General features: G+C 41.8%; 1 protein-coding gene across 1 annotated transcript in view; it reads right to left on the reverse strand.

Annotated features, from left to right (window-relative positions):
• Positions 1-22,498, reverse strand: part of LOC149169628 (rRNA (cytosine-C(5))-methyltransferase NOP2C-like) — a 397,811-nt gene that overhangs the window by 119,017 nt on the left and 256,296 nt on the right. Inside the window, exon 8 of the mRNA XM_089428753.1 lies at positions 1,796-2,048. Coding sequence (XP_089284879.1) covers positions 1,796-2,048 — 253 coding nt within the window. The remainder of the gene's footprint in view (positions 1-1,795; positions 2,049-22,498) is intronic.

Raw genomic sequence — 22,498 nt, forward strand, 5'->3', positions numbered from 1 at the left:
ATAAAATACCTCCCAGTTGAACAAGATCATCACTTGGCCCAAGGGCGAGAGTACCCCTAAGGGACCTAATCACAAATGACGACCTAGAGATAACGAATGACTGCCCACTTCTTTTCGCACAGTTGTGACCCGGTTCCTCAATAACTTGAGCTCTGCATATTGGGATTTGGTAAGGTTGGATCGAGAAAGATCTTTTGTTCGGATGGGAGAGAAATCAATCTTCTCTTGACCCAAGGGCTTTGAGTCCATCTTCAAGTGTCCGGAAACAAATGAAGAGCACGGAGGTTAGGTCCATCCATGCATGCTCAAGAGTGCGGTCCTTCAAATCTAGAGTATCATGAAAGGAGGTGCCTGGTTATAGGGGACCCGAAGGGGCCACTGGAGAAAGGACCCGTGTATTCTCAAATTGAGCTCTCAAGCTTGGTGGAGGCATTCGTCGTTCAAATTTTCCTGTACCACCTCTTTGACCTTGGTAAGCGGGGGGTTGTTCTCTTTTGCAGACCAATTCAACCCAAAAATTAAGTGTTTTCTATTGTGTTTTGTCTCCTGTTTAAAAATGGCCTGCTGTGATTTCATCTCTTCCTATAAATTTTTAATGTTTATTATTTCTTTTTGGAACACAGGCTGATCCTCAATTGGTTTTTGTAAATCCAAGGTTTCTTGTGTTTTCATTTCACAATCCAGCTGCTTGAAGTCTATTACTTCTGAATGGAGCTGTTGATTTTCAGTTTCCAAAAATTCCACCCTGCGCAGAAAATTCTTGACATGGGAAGTCCAATAAGAAATGTCTCGTTCCATGGTGATATTAGTGGGGTTATAGATTTGTCCTTGGCTGTTGCCACTATTTTTCTCTAGCAATGATGGCAACGAGGTTTCTTCCATACCCTGCACAACACTTGCCCGCACCTCAAAATAGAAACCTTACCTGAAACCTTGCTTTAAATCCTGCAGCTTCTAGCCTCCGATAGCTCGCAGCAAGTGTTTTTGGACAGGCACCTTAAAGATTGGTGGGCATGCCTCAAACTCACAGGCAACAGAGCAGTGATTAACACGATCGCAAAGGAAAGCCAGAGGCAGTGAGGGTCTGCAGACAGGCTCACAGACATCTCATAGTGTGCAGACGATTGAAAGAATGGGCAAAGCAAAGGAAGGGTAGAGGCAGTGAGGGTCCACAAACAGGCTCACCAAAGAATAATTGGGCCACCAAAGTATCTAAAAGGTCAATGGCAAGATGAAAAGTTATAGGAAGTAAATAAGGAAGGAGTAGATTTATTAGAGAAAATAACTAAACCTGGCGAACAGTTCATTGAAATGAAATCCTAAAAACGGAGAAAAAGGAATTGTATACTATTGCATGCATCAAATGTGGTCAATGCAAGATTAGGTGAGTTTATTTCTATTTTGTGAGTATCATCCTCCTGCCTTGCAATTCACTATTGGTTTATCAAAACCACCTTACAGTTGCTAAAACACTGAAAAGTAAATCACTACATTTCCATTAGCCTTTAACAACCAGTAGCCTTATATGTTGAGTTACTCTATTTGGATGTGCAGTGTTGTCAATTTCCATGGATAGGTTATGTGAAAACAAGATGGTTTTCATAACAAATAGTATAATTAGCAAGATAAGAAAATGAAATTCTAAAAAGTGTCCCATGCATGTCAAATTTAGAATAACATGCACAATTTCATCTATTTCTGTCCCACCATTAACAATTTTATGTGCTAATAAACAGATAAAAAAATAAAAACAAAAACCACTAATCAATTCTCCTTTACTCCTTTAAATTCTCACCATTTGCTTTATCCTGTAAGTTCCTCCCAGCAGGCTGTGAATGGTTTAAGAACCTCTGATCTTCTCCATTAGAGATACTGGTAGGCTGCTCTTCATCCCAAACATTGTCTTTAATGTTCTTGGATGCTGTTGATAAGGAGGAGCATTCATCATCATAGGAATCAACCTGCTTGACAGCTTTTAGAGCATCCAGTTTATATGCATGCACACATGTTAAGCCCATCTCCTGAGTTAGATTATGAATATCTTCCACCTGAACTTGTAAAAACAAAGAGGAATCAGGTTAAAATAAGGCCAGTTATTCCTATTCATCAAAATAAAAAGTATTTTGCCAACATATTTAGTCACTTGGCACCTCATAAAAGGGACTGCTCACTCTGTCACTTGAAAAATGACTAATCTATACATTATCGGCATATATCTCTCTTACTATCAGAAAATACAAAGCAATTTTCATTATCATTATGAATGAGTAAGGTGTATTTAATGCCTACGGTATCTTCACCATCATGCTCAGCTACTTTTTAGGATTAAAAAGACAAAGCATTTCACAACCAGTTTTATGGTGTCTAGCCACATAGACATGGTGGTCTGCAGGAAGAGATCTTGTGACAAGATCAAGATTCTAAGTTCTTAGCTATCTATGCTAGCAATGTATGAATGGTAACATATCTGAAAGGCAGACTTTGATTCATCCCTAAAATATATTAATGGCAACAAACTCACCACCAAGCAATTAGAAAACAGAGCCATAATGCCTGTAACGACCCACCTACAATTTACAAACAGAACGTAAATATTAGCACGCATATGATAGCTACATATGCATATCTCATATATGTTGCATTAGTATATATGTGAACCATTTTTAAAAAGCCTAGTGAATGAATTATTGACATACGAGCTAAATATCTAAACTCGCCAGAATCAAGTAAATATATACTTATGTAATACTTGTTATACCACCATCATAAAATAACTAATTCATTATTCCAAATATATTAGTACAAAAGATTTTAATTAAATAAAGAAAATTATATAATATATTATATATCTTGGAATGATGGCGGACAGAACTGGTACGATCATGCCCCTGTAGCATGGCCTGAACGGGGTTTTGAGTAAACGGGGTTGCAGGCCGGCATCGGTCCTGCAGCCAACCCCGACACCGTACTTCATCGAGTCTTGAGCCTGGGGTTTTTTTTACTATTGTCCTTTGTTTTTTCCCCCCATACCTCCGCAGGCTCTCCTTACTTACCCTTCCCATTTTTCACCCTGTTCTGGTTTACCCTACTCCGCCGATCGCTGCTAGGTCTTTGTCGCTGCGCCCAAACAGCTAACGGCTGCCGCCCGTCGCTTTCCTCACGCCTGTTCATCCCGGACGATTTTCTGCTGCTCCACATTTCTCGCCCCTGAACGGCCCAACGGCATTCCTTGCTGTCGGCGACGGTCCCCGACGGTTACCTGGTTCCGAGGTTGCATTCTGTTTTAAGCAGCTGGCGATATGGATCTTGACGAGGTGGACTACTCGGACTCTCCGCTGGCAGAAGGCTCCATCTGGCGCTCCACGTTCATGGCTTCTGGAGGTCTATATAGTGAAAGTCTGTCCGCCAGTTTTGAGGACCTCACTCAATCGACGGATCCGGCTCTCCCCGCCTCTCTACAGCCTGTCGAACCCTCTTCCTGGGCACCATTCTCTGTTCCCTCTCCGGCCTCCCTTGGTTTTCTAGCGGAATGCTTCCAATCCTCCCCTATCGACGCCGACCCCTCAAATCTGCAGGGTTTACAACCCCTTCCACATCAATCTGACGCTCCCCCTGAAGCCCCCCTTCCTGCAGCTCCCCTCCCCCCTTTAGCTCCCCCTGCCTCCTCTGGAAGCTACAACACCATCCCCCCCCTCCCGGAGGCTATCCCCCCCCCTTTCGATCCCTCTCCCCTCCCCCCCGATTGATGCACCTGTTGGATCTAGGGCACCTACAAACCCTAGCCGCATGTCCTCCCGCCCGACGAAGAAACAACGATGCTTTAAATCCAGACCTGAGGACATCATTCTGAGGCTTGAAGAAGACATCCAGTGGGGAGACGCGATGGATTTAGCGGACAGAGTTCTTGTGGGGCGCATCCGGGGCAGGAATTACTCTGCGGAAAAACTGAAGACCTGGGCTACGGAGATTTGGGGCCAATACCTGGCGGAAATCCCCTCTGTCCAGACATTCGTGCGAGGCTGGTTCGCGTTGAGGTTCGCAAGGGCTGACCACACGAGCTGGGTACTGTCATCTTTCTGGCACTTCGAAAAAGCACCAGTACTTCTTAAAAGATGGACGCCCCTCTTCGACCCGGAGACTGAACAAATCGGGGTCGGGCCTGTCTGGGTAAGACTCCCGGGCTTGCCACTTCAGTACTGGTCCGAGGACATTTTCAGGAGAATTGGAAACTCGCTGGGCACCTTCATGGAATCGGACAAATCTTATCTCTCGACGGGGATGATGGCATACGCCAGGATTCTAGTCCACCTAGACACGAGAGGAGGCTTGCAGGAACACATCACTATTCAGTGGAAATCATTCTCGAGGAAGCAGAAGCTAGACTATGAAGGAATCCCTTACCGATGTAGGAGATGCCATCAAGTGGGTCACCTCTACAGGGATTGCCCCCTCCTCAAAAAGACTCAGCAGGAATCCATGATGCAGGACCAACCCACTTCAGCGGGACCCCCAGCTCCTCCGGCCGCGGCAGCACCAAGGGCGGAACATATCAAGACCTCAGACACAGTGGAAGCGCCGCTCGCACCTCTGAAAAAAAGCAGGGCAAAAACCCGATCAGGCCTCCATCTCCTCCTCTGACGCGCTCAAGGGCAGCAAAGGGAGTCGTCTTTTCATCGGGTATGTCTCTTCCCCCTGTTGTCTCTGCATCGCATCTTACTTCTTCTTGTTTATCTCTATCCTCCCACTTGCCCCCTCCGGTCTTGATTCCCGGCCCCTCATCCCCATCGGTTCTCGACCTGGTGATGGACTCCCGCCCGCCCTTTCCCCCCACGAAATCTCACCATCTCTATATGACCTGCCCTCTCCCACAGCCATCGGCCATTTTTACCTCCTGCTCCCTCCCCTCCGTCCCGTCCCGTCCCCTTCAATCGCCCTCTCCCTCGGTAAACTCCACTCCGAGGTACTCCACCCGCTCAACTACAAAGCAGAAAGAGTCGGACGCCATAGGATTGGATACTGCCCCATCCATCCTCTCGCCCAAGCAAGGTAGAGGTCGACCCTCTAACACTCACAAGGCAAAAGAACAAGCTGGGGACGAAGTGATCCAGGGCAAACAGCACACCATTGAAAGGGTTCTTAGAGCAAAGGACACCCTTCCCCCCCCCCTCCATGAAGCTTTTGTCCTTTAACTGCAGAGGGATGGCCAGCCCCGAGAAAAAGCTGGCCCTGAAGCGACTCCTTCTATCTGAGATGGTTGACATTATCCTTTTACAAGAAACCCTATGCAAAGCGGATTCGGCCATTTCTATCCTCTGCTCTTGGATGCATGGTTGGTCTTTCCACGCTATTGATGTCTCGGGTCGCTCTGGGGGCATTGCAATTGGTTTCAAGAACCGCTCGATTAACCTGAAGAACATATGGGGTGGTGAGGGTTTCTTGGGGGCGGACATTTACTCCAAGGAGCTGGAGGAAGAGCTTAGAATCATAAATGTTTATGGACCATGTCACAGCAGGGAACTCTTTTGGCGAAAGCTCCTCAGCTCCCCCCTCCTCCTAAATGGGAATGTAATCCTAGGGGGAGACCTAAATTTCTCTATGGGCTTCTCAGAATCCTGGGGACATATGGCGCAGATTGACCCGCTTTCTGAATTTTTCGAGCAGCTGCTTGAGGATCACCTCTGGATCGACATCCCCTCGGCCAAGATTCAGCATACCTGGAGGAACAACCGGTCGGGTGACCAAAGCTTGGCTAGGAGACTGGATCGCTTTATTATCAAGGAGGCCTTTCACAACAGTCACCCAAGATCCAGGCAATGGGTTGGCAGTGGAGGTATGTCGGATCACAGACCCATTTTTCTAGAGATTGGAGAAAAGCAACAGAAGCACAAGGCTCCCTTCAAGTTCAACTCCACTTGGCTCCGGGACCCCTCCTATATCAAACTAATATCCGACTTCTGGAAAACACACCCAATCCCTGAGGAGGAGGATCCAGCCAAATGCTTTGTAAAAAACCTCACTGAAATAAAGGTGCTATCCAGAGATTGGGCTCACAAAAAGAGGGAACAGGATGACTTAATAATCTCCCAAGCAGAGCAAGCAATTGTTGATCTTGATTCGCAGTCGGATGGAACTTTCAACTCCCCGGAACAGAAAGCTAAGTATGAAACCCTGATCAATCAGAGAACTCAAATCCTCAGAGACAGAGAGGCAAGCTGGAGATTAAGAAGCAGAGCAATCTGGCTTAGGGAAGGGGATGATAACACAAAATTTTTCCACCGCTTTGCAAATGGTCGGAAATCGATCAACACTATCTGGGAGCTGCAAAATGACCGGGGACAACAAGTTCACAACTCCAGAGAACTAGCCTCATTAGCCACCTCACACTTCAGGAACATATATATGGCCCCGAGGGAAGCCAATCTGTTAGAGATCATGCGAGTTGCCGAGCTCTTCCCCAAGTTTGTGGATGACGAGGACGCTGAAGAACTCATCAAGGAGGTTTCATTAGGGGAGCTTGAAGCCACTATTCGAGGCTTCCAAAAAGACAAAAGCCCGGGACCTGACGGATGGACCATCGAATTCTACCTTGCCTTTTTTGACCTTCTGGGCCAGGACCTCCTCAAGGTTATTAATCACTGCAGCCGCTCAGGAAAGATCCCCTCAGCCATCAAAGCCACTTTCATAGCCCTCATCCCCAAATCCGACAAACCAGCCTCTTTCAATGACTTCAGGCCCATCTCGCTCTGTAACTGCCTATACAAGATCATGGCCAAAATCCTCGCGAATAGGCTTAAGCCCATCCTCTCGGCACATATATCCCCTGAACAGTTCGCTTTCCTTCAGCACCGCCAGATCCATGAAGCTATTGGCACTGCACAAGAGCTCCTTCATTCGATGCAGAGCAGGAGTCTGAAGGGCATGATCTTAAAGGTGGACCTCTCCAAAGCTTTCGACAGGGCAAGCCTGCTCTACATTCGAATGCTTCTTACACATCTGGGTTTCCCTTACTTGTTCATCAAAAGGATAATGAGTTGTATAACTGATGTGTCGTACAGCATCCTCCTTAATGGATCCCCCACTCCTTTCTTCACAGCAGAAAGAGGTCTCAGGCAGGGGTGCCCCCTATCTCCTTTACTTTTCCTGCTCATTATGGAAGGACTAAGTCGATTGATAGGGACAGAACACAGGAGAGGCAGGATTACTGGTATAAAAATCACGGAAAATTGCTCTCTCACTCACCTACTGTTTGTAGATGATGTGCTCATTTTCTTAAATGGCAGCTTGGCCGACTCCTCGTCCTTGCAGTTTGTCTTCGACCTCTTTCAGAAGGCTACAGGTATGATCATAAATATTCACAAATCCACCCTCACAGAGATAGGCTGCTCGCAACATGAAGTCTTTTACATTCGGCACCGGTTCCCCTTCCCACCACACCCGATGGAGGAAGGGTTGAAATATCTAGGCTTCCGAATAAAACATGGGGGATATAAAATCGCTGATTGGATATGGATTATTGCAAAGGTGGAAAAGAGATTAAATATATGGTATAACAGATACCTCACCCGGGCTGGAAGACTCACCCTCATAAAAGCAGTTCTGGAAGCAACCCCTGTATACTGGATGTCATTGGCCTAGATTCCAAGAGGAATCCTAGCCAGACTACAAAAGATTTGCTGCAGATTCTTATGGAAAGGGAACAAACAGGGAAGCCTCTTTGCCTGGGTAAAATGGGATACTATAGCGAGACCAAAGAAATGGGGAGGATGGGGTATAAAAAGATTGGATGCTTTTGCTAAAGCATTGGCAGCAAAGTTAGGATGGCAGCTCATTACCTCACATAGCCTCTGGACAAAAGTGGTTTATGAAAAATACATTGCCCCGGAAAACATTTTCGGCTGGATTCGCAGGGAACACAGGGGGAGCGGAAGGCACTCCAATATATGGAAAGCTGTCCTCACCTCCCTCCCTCTCATTCGGGAAGGTTTAACATGGAGGATACATCAGGGGAATGCTGTACGCATAGGAACGGATCCTTGGATCGGGTGTGGCAATGCCCATCGACTTCCAGCACTACTAATCGCCCATCTTCAGGAGCTGGGTGTCTCCCACATAGCCCACATAGCAGACCAAGAAAGCACCACACCTTTCCAGCAGGCCTGGAAGTCAGCACAAGACCTCCTCATTCCGGGACAGTGGCGACATGATTGGGAGGTTTTCACAGAAGCCCTCACTCAAGCACACATCAGGATAACGGAAGGAGAAGATGAGATTGTATGGGCACTCGCCAAAAATGGAACATATACTCCCAAGGAAGGTTATTTAAAGCTCATGCAACAAGCTCAGCCAAAAAATGTCCAGCTTTGGTGGAAAGCACTATGGAAACTCAAAGCTGCCCCCAGAACACGTATGCTCATGTGGACCATTCTGTTCAACAAAATCCCCACTGGCTCAAACTTGATGAAACGATCATTCCATGGGCCTTTCTGGTGTCATCTATGCAGGAGCAATGAGGAAGACACCGAGCATTTATTTCTGTCCTGCCCTATTGTCTCTGAACAATGGTCCCTTTTAACCTCATCCTCCCCATCCTTCAATCAATGGCAAGGACAGACCATTACAGAGGCCTGGCTGAATTGGCTAGAAAAACACAAAGGAAGAGACAGGAACTTACCACTTCTCATGTGCTGGGCTATCTGGACGGCAAGGAACCGAGCTATTTTTGACCAAATAGACCCCATCTGGCCTATTATCAGATCCCATATCCTTGCCAATTTTGACTTACTCCCGGATGACCTCTCACAGCCCCCCCCCTAGAACCATCCACCCTGAGCACATTGACAAATCTTTCCTATGGGCCTATTTCGACGGCTCGGCCCAAGCTGATGGCTGTGGCGGAGGAGCCTTCCTCTACCTCAGGGACGAACATTGTTTCCATATACAGATGCACCTGGGAAGGGGCACAAATAATTATGTCGAACTGTCCACTGCTAAACACCTCATCCATTTTGCTCTTGAAAAACGATGCACAAAGCTACAACTGTTTGGGGATTCCAAACTTGTTTGCAACTGGATAAATAGAACTTCACACTGCTCTGCTTTTTCTTTGAGACACATTCTGGATGAGACACACAGGCTTATAGATTTATTTGAACATTTTGCTTGTCAACACATTTACAGGGAGCGCAACACAAGGGCGGACCTCCTATCAAAACAGGCAGCGCAAAGGCAAGAAGAAGACTGGCTGATACAGGAAGAAGTCGATGGACTCTTCCATCAACACTACCACAGGCCTTTTGTCGATCTGCGCTCTCTCCGGAGGATACAGCCATGAGGCTGTTTTTATATTTTTTCAAATCTATCTACAGGTTTCTTTTTGATACTTTTTGGCCCACTGGAACCTCACAAAGCTACGAGACAGCAGCTGTTGTTATCATTTGGGAAATATTTTGAACTCATCACAGATCTATCAGACATATCTCTCTTTTTGATAAATTGCAGATGTTATTTTTGTTTTTATCAGCATGTCTCCCTGCGTGGAGCACACTCTTTTATTTTGTATAAATTTTGGTTTATGATACATCTGAGAACTGAACTCCCTGCGTGGAGGAAAAACTGTTAAGATTATCTGTACAGGGTTGTAGACAAAAGGTCTTTTTTTTGCTACTATCTGTGGAGGCGACCAGCCTCATTATGCATATGCATAGGCATCTACAGAATGTAATTTCTTATGATCTAATAGAAATTACAACATTTTCTACGGGAAAAAAAATAATATATTATATATCAAATGAAAAAAATTATGTAAACCTAAAGGTTCTAAATTAAAGTATTAAAGTTCAAAGAGAATTATATTGTTATAAAAGAATTATCTTTTAATTAAAGGTCAAATATTAAAAGAAATATAATATAATCTTAAATAAAACCTAATAAAAAGGGGACTATGTAATTTGATAAAGTGGTGAGTTGTGAAAATTCCTACACTCTGAAGGAACCCCTACTATAGCAAATCTAAATCTACTTCACCTACTTGATTTTTAATATACATTAACCAAGTTATTCTTCTGAATACTGAAGCAAATTACTTCTGCAACCTACACTAATTAAATATTTGATCTCATGAAACAAAAAACAAAGCAAAAAACAAGATACATAGGACACACTTATTTTTGGACACAATTGTCCCCAGAAAAACCCAATGCAGGAAAACCGGTGCAGCAGCTCTAAGGGTTTATTATTATGCAGGAGAAATATCTGAATACAAATCTAGGATGCTCATCTAGCAATCCTTTACAAAGAAAAACATTGCCGGAAAATCTGAGTGAGTTTTACCTCACTTCACCCGGCAGAATTCCAGCTGATCCAGCACAAGACTGGCTAACCCTGGCTATTTCTACCATGGCTCTGGGTCAGCCCTACATCACCTTCTCTGCCCTTTGTGTCAGCTCTCCCCGCTGTTTCGGCAGTTCCCGACAGTTTCAACTGTTCCAACAGTTCTAGATTCTGCTTGACAGGCATCGTTTCTGCGACAACTCTCCCGGCCACTGCGTTGCCTTTGCGTCAGCTCTCCCGACTGTTCCGACAGCTCTGGATTCTACATGACAAGCAGTTTTTCTATGTCAGCTCTCCCGGCTTCTGCGTCACCTCTCTGCAATCTCTCTCCGCCTCTCTGTCAGTATTCTCCAAAAAGTCCTCCCGGATTCTCACTGCCCCTCTGCTGTAAGACTCCCCAATCGATTTTCCTCCTGAGAACTTCTCACCTCAGAATATCGATTTCCTCAATTTCTCTGTGTATTTCAAAATGAACCCCAAGCCTCCATTTTAAACTTTTCATGTTGAGTCTTCAACGGCCGAGATTAAGTCTCTAATCAACGGTTAAGATTAAAACATGACTTGATCTGCCTTTAGATCATTCTCACCCATATTTTGATTAATACCCATTAATATTTTAATTTTCCTAAGTTTAGACTTAGGAACCCCATTAAAAATATTCACCAAACAGTTTCTGGGTTCTTTAGAACTCATGTGCCTTAGCCTCTTCACGAATTTTCAATGCTAGAGCACTTCCGATGCTACCAAAAACTAGCAATCCCTCTTAGCGAGGAAAGTGCTCTAGCAACTATGTCCACCTGCATGCTACTTTGTTTCTAAAGCACCTTCTTTCTACACTGCTACTGCCACCAACATTGTTTTGATGTTTCTACTGTACTACTACCCATGACACTGCCACTGCTGCTACTGCATCTGTACTACAGCTCCCTCTCAAATGTTGCATTTGCTATGCTACTAGCACTGCCACTGCTAACACTGCATCCGTACTGCAACTCAGTTGCTGAGAGAAGCAACTAAAAAACATCCAAAATTAGCTGAACTTAACTATGTTCAGCGTAATACAATGAATCTTGGAATCTAACTGTTGTTGATTCTGACCCTCTGAATCTTTTGCATTGCTGCTGACTCTTGCACTGTGCCAACTGCACTGCTGCCAACCGTGCTCTGCGATGATCAATCTCTGGTCCCTAACTATTGCATTTGTCTTCCAAACACTCCACTGCATTCTCTGACACTAAGTCCATCTTGCTACTGCTCAATCTTTGGGCTCCCATAGCAAGGAATTGATCCAAGAGGTGGACTCTTCAAGGATCCTGCCGACATGTAGTCCTCCCAACTACAGCTCAATATTGCCCCATCTCCCTCCTGGAGATGCGTGGGCACTCAAGGCAAACTCATCCTTGTCAATCTTCGTTGAAGCAGCCTTAGGATCATGTTTCTCGTCCTTGTCTTTTTCTTCAAAGGACACTGGGATGCATAGTGGCCCATCTCACCACAACTGAAACATTTCACCTTTGAAATGTCCTCCTTTCGCTTCAGCTTCTGTTGTCCCTTCGATGCTAGAGTTGCATTCTCCTCCTCCTCCTGCATCTTTGTGTAACTCCCACTATTTCCACTAAGGTTGACCTTCACTAGGTCGCTCCTTAACTCCTCCTGTTGAAAAGTCACTCAGATCTCCTCCCATGAAGGTAGTTTTTCTCTACCCAATATGCTTTGGACGAAAACTTGCCATTCATCCGAGACTCCATTCAGGACTATCCTCACCATCGTGATTGGCTGAGGAGTGGACACCACTGCGGTAAGCTGGTCTCTGGTTCCTGAAGACGCTGAAGATAAAGATTCACCCCTTCTCCTTTCTACATCAAAGTCCGCTGCAACTTCTACTCCAAATACATCTTTCATTGTTCGAAAGAGCCTTCATACAAAGAAGACAAGGCTTCCCACATCTCTCGGGTTGTATCCTTGCCTGCAAGTATGAGACCACATGATCTCGAACTCCATCGAGAATGAGCCTCTTTGCCTTCCCCTGCTCAGCCTTGTACTTCTTCTTTTGATCATTGTCAGCAGGAATAGCTACAACACTTTTGACGTAGGCCTCGAGATCATATTCCTCCAAAACAACTAAGATTCTAGTTTTCCATATGACATAGTTGGAGGCACCTTCTAACCTGTCCTGATCTTTGAGCCCATGCAATGCCATCTTACCCAATCGTCGAACTAACTCCTCTAGTCACTGCTTAGCACTGCTCACCTGCGCAGCAAGTGAAAAATTCAAACTTTCTGGAGGAAAGTTCTTTGAGGAGAAAATTCCCCTTCTACATGTCTTCGTTCTTTTCCAGCGGATTTCTATGCCCTGCAAACACTGCGTCGAGTCTCTACGTCATTCCCTTTGTCTCTACAAACTCACGAACTGGAAATCATACCTCTGTCATCCCAATCAGAGAGAGATATCCTAGGATCTGCTTCCCGGCAAGGACTGCGCAATCCCTTCAAAGGGATTTGAATTACTTCCAAGTGCAGCTTTCGGCCTCACTACTCAGCACTGGATCTGCTCTTCTTGTTTCAAAATCAGTCCTCAGATACCATGTGAAAATTCCTACACTCTGAAGGAACCCCTACTGCAGCAAATCTGAATCTACTTCACCTAGTTGATTTTTAATATACATTAACCAAGTTATTCTTCTGAATACTGAAGCAAATTGCTTATGTAGCCTACATTAATTAAATATTTGATCTCATGAAATAGAAAACAGAGCAAAGAACAAGATACATAGGACACACTTATTTTTCGACACAATAGTCCCCGGAAAAACCCAATGCGGGAAAACCAGTGCAGCAACTCTTAGGGTTTATTATTATGCAAGAGAAATATCTGAATACAAATCTAGAATGCTTATCTAGCAATCCTTTACAGAGAAAAATACTCGCGGAAAATCTGAGTGAGTTTTACCTCACTTCACTCGGCAAAATTTCCGCTGATCTGGCACAGGACTGGCTAACCCTGGCTATTTCTGCGTTGGCTCTGTGTCAGCCCTAGGTCACATTCACTGCCCTCTGCGTCAGCTCTCCCGGTTGTTCCGGCAGTTTGGCAGTTTCGGCTGTTCCGACAGTTCTCGATACTGCGTGACAGGCAGCGTTTCTGTGTCAGCTCTCCCGGCTACTGCACTGCCTCTGTGTCAGCTCTCCCGGTTGTTCCAGCAGTTCTAGATTCTGCATGACAGGCAGTTTTTCTACATCAGCTCTCCCGGCTTCTGCGCTGCCTCTTTGCAAGCTCTCTCTGCTTCTCTATTAGTATTCTCTGAAATGTCCTTCTCGATTCTCACTACCCCTCTGCTGCAAGATCTCCCCAAACGATTTTCCTCCTTATAACTTCTCACCTCAGAAAATCGATTTCCTCAATCTCTCTGTGTGTATTTCCAAATGAACCCCAAGCCTCCATTTTATACTTTTCCTGTTGAGTCTTCAACGGTCGAGATTAAATCTCTAATCAACGGCTAAGATTAAAACATAACTTGATCCGCCTTCTAGATCATTTTCACCCATATTTTGATTAATACCCATTAATATTTTAATTTTCCTAAGCTTAGACTTATGAACCCCATTAAAAATATTAACTATTTTAATAAAATACAATCTAGGTGGAATTTCACCAAACAGTTTCTGGGTTCTTTAAAACTCATGTGCCTTAGCCTCTTCACCAATTTTCAAGGCTAGATCACTTCCGATACTACCAAAAACTAACATGAGTCTCAAATAAAACGTGACTACCTCCTTAAATCACTGTGAGGAGCCACATAATGGGACAGGGGGCAAGAATCCTCGCCTCACAGCCACGACAGTGGAGGATGAATGAACGGTGACTCTAAGCAATAAAAGAGAAGGGAGTGTGACAGAGAAGGGGTCTTTTTTTGCCTTGAGAGCGCAGTGCAGGAAGGGAGAACTTACAGTAAGGAACCACAAAAAGAGCAGCCTTGATTGTTCTTGAAGCTTTTGAGCACAGGGGTCAAATTACTTCAAATTTGAAGTATTTTGGAGCTGGGTACCAAGATTGTGCCCAGTTTGGCAGGGAGGTGTTGGTCTTTTGGTAATAAAAGTGAATTTGGAGTGTCTACAGCCCGGGATTGACCTCAACAGCAAAAACTAGGTATGTATTATGCATTTAATAGGAAAATTGTCTCAAGATGTCACTGTGTGAATAATCAAGCTTCAATCTGTCAAGATTTTAAATTTCCCAAAAATAGTGCTTTACAATGCCAGTGCACAGATTTAATTTGAGAAAAAAGATGGAAACTTCAGTCGAGATAAGATGGCACAACCTTCTTGTTATCTTGCTACATGTATTTAAAGCTCATTTGTGATGTTATTGTTCACAAAAACACCTTTCTTACAGTGTGATAATGAATATATTTCAGGATTTCTCTACAAGAGTACACCATTAATGTTTATAAGAATAATTAAACAAATACATAAGCTTACACCTATAGAACACATCAAGCATAATGCTAAAATTTGTTGCTGTCGTAAGGATTCGAGCCTTAGAATTCCTTAAATGGATGTTATTGTTTGCTCTAAAAGTAGTTGTTTGGATTTTCTTTGAAAGTGTTTTTTTACAGGAACGAGTTTGGCAATGATTTAAAAGAAGAGTGATATATCATAGTGAGGAAATAGGCTACCTACTGTTTCAATTGAAAAAATTTAAATCTCTCTCTTGAAAAGGTCTGGTTGCTATACTGATTGGCATACAATTAGAAGATGGTTCACTGCAGGATATTGCATCTAAATTCAGATAATACAAGATAATAAGATAATTTATTAATGTCCACAAGTGACCACAAAAACTAACATGAGGCTCAAATAAAACGTGACTACCTCCTTAAATCACTGTGAGGAGCCACATAATGGGACAGGGGGCAAGAATCCTCGCCTCACAGCCACGACAGTGGAGGATGAATGAACGGTGACTCTAAGCAATAAAAGAGAAGGGAGTGTGACAGAGAAGGGGTCTTTTTTTGCCTTGAGAGCGCAGTGCAGGAAGGGAGAACTTACAGTAAGGAACCACAAATAGAGCAGCCTTGATTGTTCTTGAAGCTTTTGAGCACATGGGTCAAATTACTTCAAATTTGAAGTATTTTGGAGTTGGGTACCAAGATTGTGCCCAGTTTGGCAGGGAGGTGTTGGTCTTTTGGTAATAAAAGTGAATTTGGAGTGTCTACAGCCCGGGATTGACCTCAACAGCAAAAACTAGGTATGTATTATGCATTTAATAGAAAAATTGTCTCAAGATGTCACTGTGTGAATAATCAAGCTTCAATCTGTCAAGATTTTAAATTTCCCAAAAATAGTGCTTTACAATGCCAGTGCACAGATTTAATTTGAGAAAAAAGATGGAAACTTCAGTCGAGATAAGATGGCACAACCTTCTTGTTATCTTGCTACATGTATTTAAAGCTCATTTGTGATGTTATTGTTCACAAAAACACCTTTCTTACAGTGTGATAATGAATATATTTCAGGATTTCTCTACAAGAGTACACCATTAATGTTTATAAGAATAATTAAACAAATACATAAGCTTACACCTATAGAACACATCAAGCATAATGCTAAAATTTGTTGCTGTCGTAAGGATTCGAGCCTTAGAATTCCTTAAATGGATGTTATTGTTTGCTCTAAAAGTAGTTGTTTGGATTTTCTTTGAAAGTGTTTTTTTACAGGAACGAGTTTGGCAATGATTTAAAAGAAGAGTGATATATCATAGTGAGGAAATAGGCTACCTACTGTTTCAATTGAAAAAATTTAAATCTCTCTCTTGAAAAGGTCTGGTTGCTATACTGATTGGCATACAATTAGAAGATGGTTCACTGCAGGATATTGCATCTAAATTCAGATAATACAAGATAATAAGATAATTTATTAATGTCCACAAGTGACCACAAAAACTAACATGAGTCTCAAATAAAACGTGACTACCTCCTTAAATCACTGTGAGGAGCCACATAATGGGACAGGGGGCAAGAATCCTCGCCTCACAGCCACGACAGTGGAGGATGAATGAACGGTGACTCTAAGCAATAAAAGAGAAGGGAGTGTGACAGAGAAGGGGTCTTTTTTTGCCTTGAGAGCGCAGTGCAGGAAGGGAGAACTTACAGTAAGGAACCACAAATAGAGCAGCCTTGATTGTTCTTGAGGCTTTTGAGCACATGGGTCAAATTACTTCAAATTTGAAGTATTTTGGAGCTGGGTACCAAGATTGTGCCCAGTTTGGCAGGGAGGTGTTGGTCTTTTGGTAATAAAAGTGAATTTGGAGTGTCTACAGCCCGGGATTGACCTCAACAGCAAAAACTAGGTATGTATTATGCATTTAATAGGAAAATTGTCTCAAGATGTCACTGTGTGAATAATCAAGCTTCAATCTGTCAAGATTTTAAATTTCCCAAAAATAGTGCTTTACAATGCCAGTGCACAGATTTAATTTGAGAAAAAAGATGGAAACTTCAGTCGAGATAAGATGGCACAACCTTCTTGTTATCTTGCTACATGTATTTAAAGCTCATTTGTGATGTTATTGTTCACAAAAACACCTTTCTTACAGTGTGATAATGAATATATTTCAGGATTTCTCTACAAGAGTACACCATTAATGTTTATAAGAATAATTAAACAAATACATAAGCTTACACCTATAGAACACATCAAGCATAATGCTAAAATTTGTTGCTGTCGTAAGGATTCGAGCCTTAGAATTCCTTAAATGGATGTTATTGTTTGCTCTAAAAGTAGTTGTTTGGATTTTCTTTGAAAGTGTTTTTTTAAAGGAACGAGTTTGGCAATGATTTAAAAGAAGAGTGATATATCATAGTGAGGAAATAGGCTACCTACTGTTTCAATTGAAAAAATTTAAATCTCTCTCTTGAAAAGGTCTGGTTGCTATACTGATTGGCATACAATTAGAAGATGGTTCACTGCAGGATATTGCATCTAAATTCAGATAATACAAGATAATAAGATAATTTATTAATGTCCACAAGTGACCACAAAATAGGTCAATGGAAATGTCATGACTAACTATGAACTTGTCAGAAGTTCATGTTAGGTGATTCGGCATCAATGGTTTGTTGATATATTTGTGATTGATTCCTCATTGACAGTTTGTGGGTTCCTGCTTGATCAACAGTTCATGAGTGCTTTAGCTAGAGTTAGCACCTAAGAAACCTGACACGGGGATTCGGGATTCGTAGGATATGGGGATTCGAGTGTTGGATTCAATTGACCCTCAGGAATAGGACACGTTAGGATTCGTTATATATTATTTTATTAAAAAAAATATATATATATATATATATATTAAAAATTAGATATTTCTTACACAAATTCTCATTAATGATACAAATTCATTGATTTGAAACATAGATCTTCATCTAGATGTAAGTTTTACCGTTTACAAAGTTAGTAACATTATAGCATGCATAGTACATACAAAATTCAAATACATGTCACATAAATGATAAATCAATGAATCATAAATTCTAAATTCATAAATGATAAATCATAATACATATTCAATTCATTAATGATCCAATAGGAGAAAGACAAGATAGTAAGATAAAGACACTAACAACTGTAGTTTTCTCATTAAGTCATCAAAATCAAAATGTGTTACATAGGTAGTGCAATGCCAATGGAAATAGAAATAGAAAATACAAAACAACTACAGGTATACAAGCCTCAAAGCAATAGGTATCCATGACTCATGAGTCATCAATCTTCATGGTCATCATTAAAATCAGCGTCACTGTCCTCATCAGCATGGTCACCACTACTCTCCTCTGCATCCTCCTCCTCCCCTGTATCCATAGTCGCCTCTGCATCTGTTGGTGTGGAGGATGACCCTTCTACAGTATCACCGTCATCAAATCTAACAAGCTCTAGCACTGGATCATTGAGATCCATGTTGGCCAATGTCAACTCAACACTGTTGTCCAGACCCATATCATCCAAAAAGACATCCCACATCTTTGTCTTTCCCTTCAACCACTCTTCCCTCTGCCAGTAAATAAGACGAAGGTTGGTGTGCACATACACCATTGTCTCTGCCCTGGACTGCTCAAGCCTGCTCTTCTTAACACTATACAAATTCCCATATGTGCTCCAATTCCTCTCGCAACAAGAGGATGAAGTCACCTAAGAGAGGAGCCTCATGGCTAACTACTGAAGAGGAGGCCTTGTTGCCCCATGATTTGCCCACCAAGAATAGGGCTTCTTAGCCCCCCTGTCTCTAATCACATCATATCTTGCAAATCAACCAATGTCAATGGAAAACTCTGCAAAGGCATCCTCCACCTCATCAAGCAATGCTCTATCCTGAAAAACCCACCTGAATGCATCTTCCCTCCCTTGTGAGATTTCACCATCCATGTGAGGAGGGAATCTGTGTGAAGGTCCACCATTCAGCCACTCATGGCTATAGTATTTTGGGTTCAATGAGTGAGCCAAACAATGTAAAGGTGTACAATTCTTGTCCCATCTGCTGACAAGAATATCCTATATGGTACCACAGAAAGCCTCTGATGATGTCTCATACTCGGGGCACTCACTCTGTAGAATAATGCTCCTCACAGACTCAATCATGGAATACCATCCCTCATAAGCCTCTCCTAGGATGGGTTTGTCTGTATCTGTGAATCGAAGCAAAGAAATGATAGGGTCCATGATCTGAATAATTAGATCTACCCTCTCCCACCAAGCATCATCTAGCACTGTGTCTGTTGTCGAACAGATTGTCCAGGCAGCGCGACAACGCTCAGACCAGAGGCTGTCACCCTGATCCCCGATCTCTCCGTTTAAGCCGTCTCCTAAGGCTAAGGGGGGTAGACCCTATGGGATAAAGGAAGACCAACTGTGGACCAATTGGGTTGGGAGACACAACAAGGCAATTTAGCACTTGATTGATTTTAGAAATTAATGTACCAGTGCCTTATGGAGTTAATGATTAAATGATTATTTATTAAATGTTGCAGAAATATGAACCTTGTAAAACAATCATTTATCATCAAATATCCCAAGCAATACAAGCTATTCAATAAACTCACAATGCTTTAATAATGATCCAACAATTAAATTTCTAAAGATTGAATGCTTTAAACAACCATACAATTTAAATGCTAACCAATTACCACTTTCATATAGCTAATAACATTTAAGTGCATTTAACTATAGAAAAGTGGAACATAGATACCACGAAAGATGCCAAAAAATGAATTTTCAGTTTTTTGTTAAGCTTTTTCAAAATTTTTAATTTTTAAATATTTTTATATTTTTATGTTTTTATAAAATTTTAGGATTAAAATAAAACAAAACTAAAGTCTGAATAAATAAAATTTAAATCTAAACTAAAATCTAATCTAAAATCTAAAAGGAACTTTTTTATGCCTTTTTTAAAAAAATTTGTATTTTTATATTTTTAAATGAAATAAAACTAAAAAAATTTCTAATTCTAAACTAGATGAAAATTAAAATATATACAAAAATGAAATCTAAAATTAAAAAAAAATCTAATTCTAAAACTAAGATCTAACTTTTAATTTATATACACAATATAAAATCTAAGTTCTAAATAAAACTTAGACCTGAAAAAGAAACCTTTTTATTATTTATTTTTTTTATTGTTTTTTTATGAGATTTTTTGATTTATCAAAAACAAAACTAAACTTTAAAAAATTACTAAATGTCAAAACTAAAGCCTGAGAAATATCTAAAACTAACACTTAAAAATATCAAACATACATCTCATAAAAATATATACGCTAACCTAAAAATCAAAAGCGTTCTAACTATACTAACCCTAAGCTAACAAAATTGAACCTGCATATGAAAGTCGAATTACGTATTTGTCTTTGCAGGACGGCGTCTGAGGGAATGGCAAGTGCGATGGGAGCTGCGTAGGCATTTTGCAGGTCCGGATGGAGATGTCTGCTAGTTGAATTCAATGCAGGTTGAAGAGGAGAAGGACCCGTGGGCAGGGTTTTTGTAGGTATGGCAGCGTACAGGCAACGTGGAGCTCCAGTAAATGGGCAGCGCAAAGAAGGTGGAGTTGCGTAGGGAGGACGCAGGGATTGGAGGAGATTAAGCTGCGCATTGAGGAAGAAATGCAGTGTGATGGCTTCAGAATATGCGTAGGGAGCTGGAGTAGCATAATGGGGTTTTGAGGATGAGCAAAACACAAGGGATAGAGAGCTGATAAAGCAGGATGGAGCGTGGAATGAAGTAGTGAGGAAAGGCAACACATGGAGGTGGATGCAGGTTTTGAATTGGGGATTTTTTGCAGGTAAGTGAGCAAAGCTGCGGTGGAGAAAACTAGCACTATTATGCAGGTTTGGCGTGAAGTTTGGATGGCAAAGGGGGCGTGAATGAAGAGTATGCAGCGTGTTGGTGAGGGAAACGATGGAAGCAGCGTAGAGAATGGCCAGCTCAATGGTAGATGTTGGAATGGCACGCAAGGAAGAACTGTGGCCCCAAAAATATCTCAAAAAAATTTCTGCAGCAATAAAACCCCAGGCAATAGTGAAAAATGAAGACGCAGGTAGCAGACCTGTAGCCCAGAAACTTGAAATTTTAAACCCTTCCTGCTTCAAATTGCCTGATGGAAACCCTGAAAATTTTTCAAAATCTGTACCTGCAACCTGCAATGGCAAAAAACAGAACACCCAAAAATAATATATGCAAGGATTAAACCTAAAAAGAAACCCAAAAACCAGCTAAACAATTACAATATTTACAGATTAACGACTCTAAGCAGCCAGATTTATCAATAATCCACAGAAATATTTTCAGAATTTTAAATTTTAGATAAGGTGCTTCAAAAAACCCTTCATGCATCTGCAAAAAATTCTAATGATAAGCCCGGGATTAAAACTGGCTGGGCTCTTTCAGAAAACGCAATCCGGGAGTTGGCTGGTTCAGCCGAGAACTTCCCCTAACGCCCAGTAAACTCAAAATTAAGAATATCTTGCACAGCTTAAATCAACCATTAACATAGAGGGAGAAAACAACAGTGAAATTCAGATCAAATGGAGATACCTGCCATTATATTTAGAAATTAAACTATCATTCAAACCCCAGAGATCAGACAAGATAACTATGCCTAAATCAATCTTCATCAAGCTATCATCAATGGCTGAAACTAAATTTATGCAGAAAAACAAAACAACTTACAGCATTTCTAGAAGAGTAACACCAGCAAGATTTTCAACCCCAAAGTCTTTCTTTATTACACAAAAAAATGACTACAAAATAACTTTCCTTAGCACACGACTCTAAGATCGAATCTGATCTGAAATAACCCCTGACACCCTATTTAAAAATTTCCCAACGGCTAGTTCGAGTGATCCATGTCAAACTAATCTCGACCGTCGATGAGGATCAAAATCCCTTTTAATCTCATCTGTCAAAATTTTAAATGCATTTTAATATATTAAAAAATTAAAATCTTGCATTTATTTCCTCAAAAACTTTGACTTTTTTTTTAATTTTTTTTTTTTAGATCCTCGAACTTAGCCTTTGGAAAAATTACCTAGGACCTAGGACTTAGGACTTATGAGGGGATAAAACATTTTCTAACCCTCAAGACACTTTACATCATAACTTTTACAGTTTTACATCTCAAAGGGGAAAACCTATTTGACATAGACCCTCATAGACCACCCAGTCTTGCGACACAAATATAATCTAGCAGATCAAGCAATTTGTAATAACCTAACCAAATAGTTAGAATTATTTCTTTTACATAGACTCGAAGAACACTAGGATTCCCTTGAGATTCTAATGACAAAATCCATTCCGACTTTGGGGTTAAGCTGAAGGAAAACTCTGCCAATCATGGATCAGTGAGACAAAAAACCTTCCGAAACGTAGATTATCACTAGAAAATTAGGTTTGCCTAGGCGATTTACATACATAACTCAGATCTGCTATGATTATTTACAATTTACACATGCAGATTGGGTTTACAACATAACATGATCGAGCTGATGATGACAGTCAAATGGCACGGACACATCGATCAAGCACTATCCTTTTTGTGAAAAAGGGGGCGTACTGCTATGGGTAGTTGACACGTAGTGGTCAACAGTGTCCTTCACTCTTTTAAAGGTTAGTTGATCTGTCTTTCTCC

Source organism: Pinus tabuliformis, chromosome 4_2, assembly GCF_031772625.1.
Source record: "Pinus tabuliformis cultivar Carrire ecotype Pingquan chromosome 4_2, CPIR1, whole genome shotgun sequence".
Lineage (NCBI taxonomy): Eukaryota > Viridiplantae > Streptophyta > Pinopsida > Pinales > Pinaceae > Pinus > Pinus tabuliformis.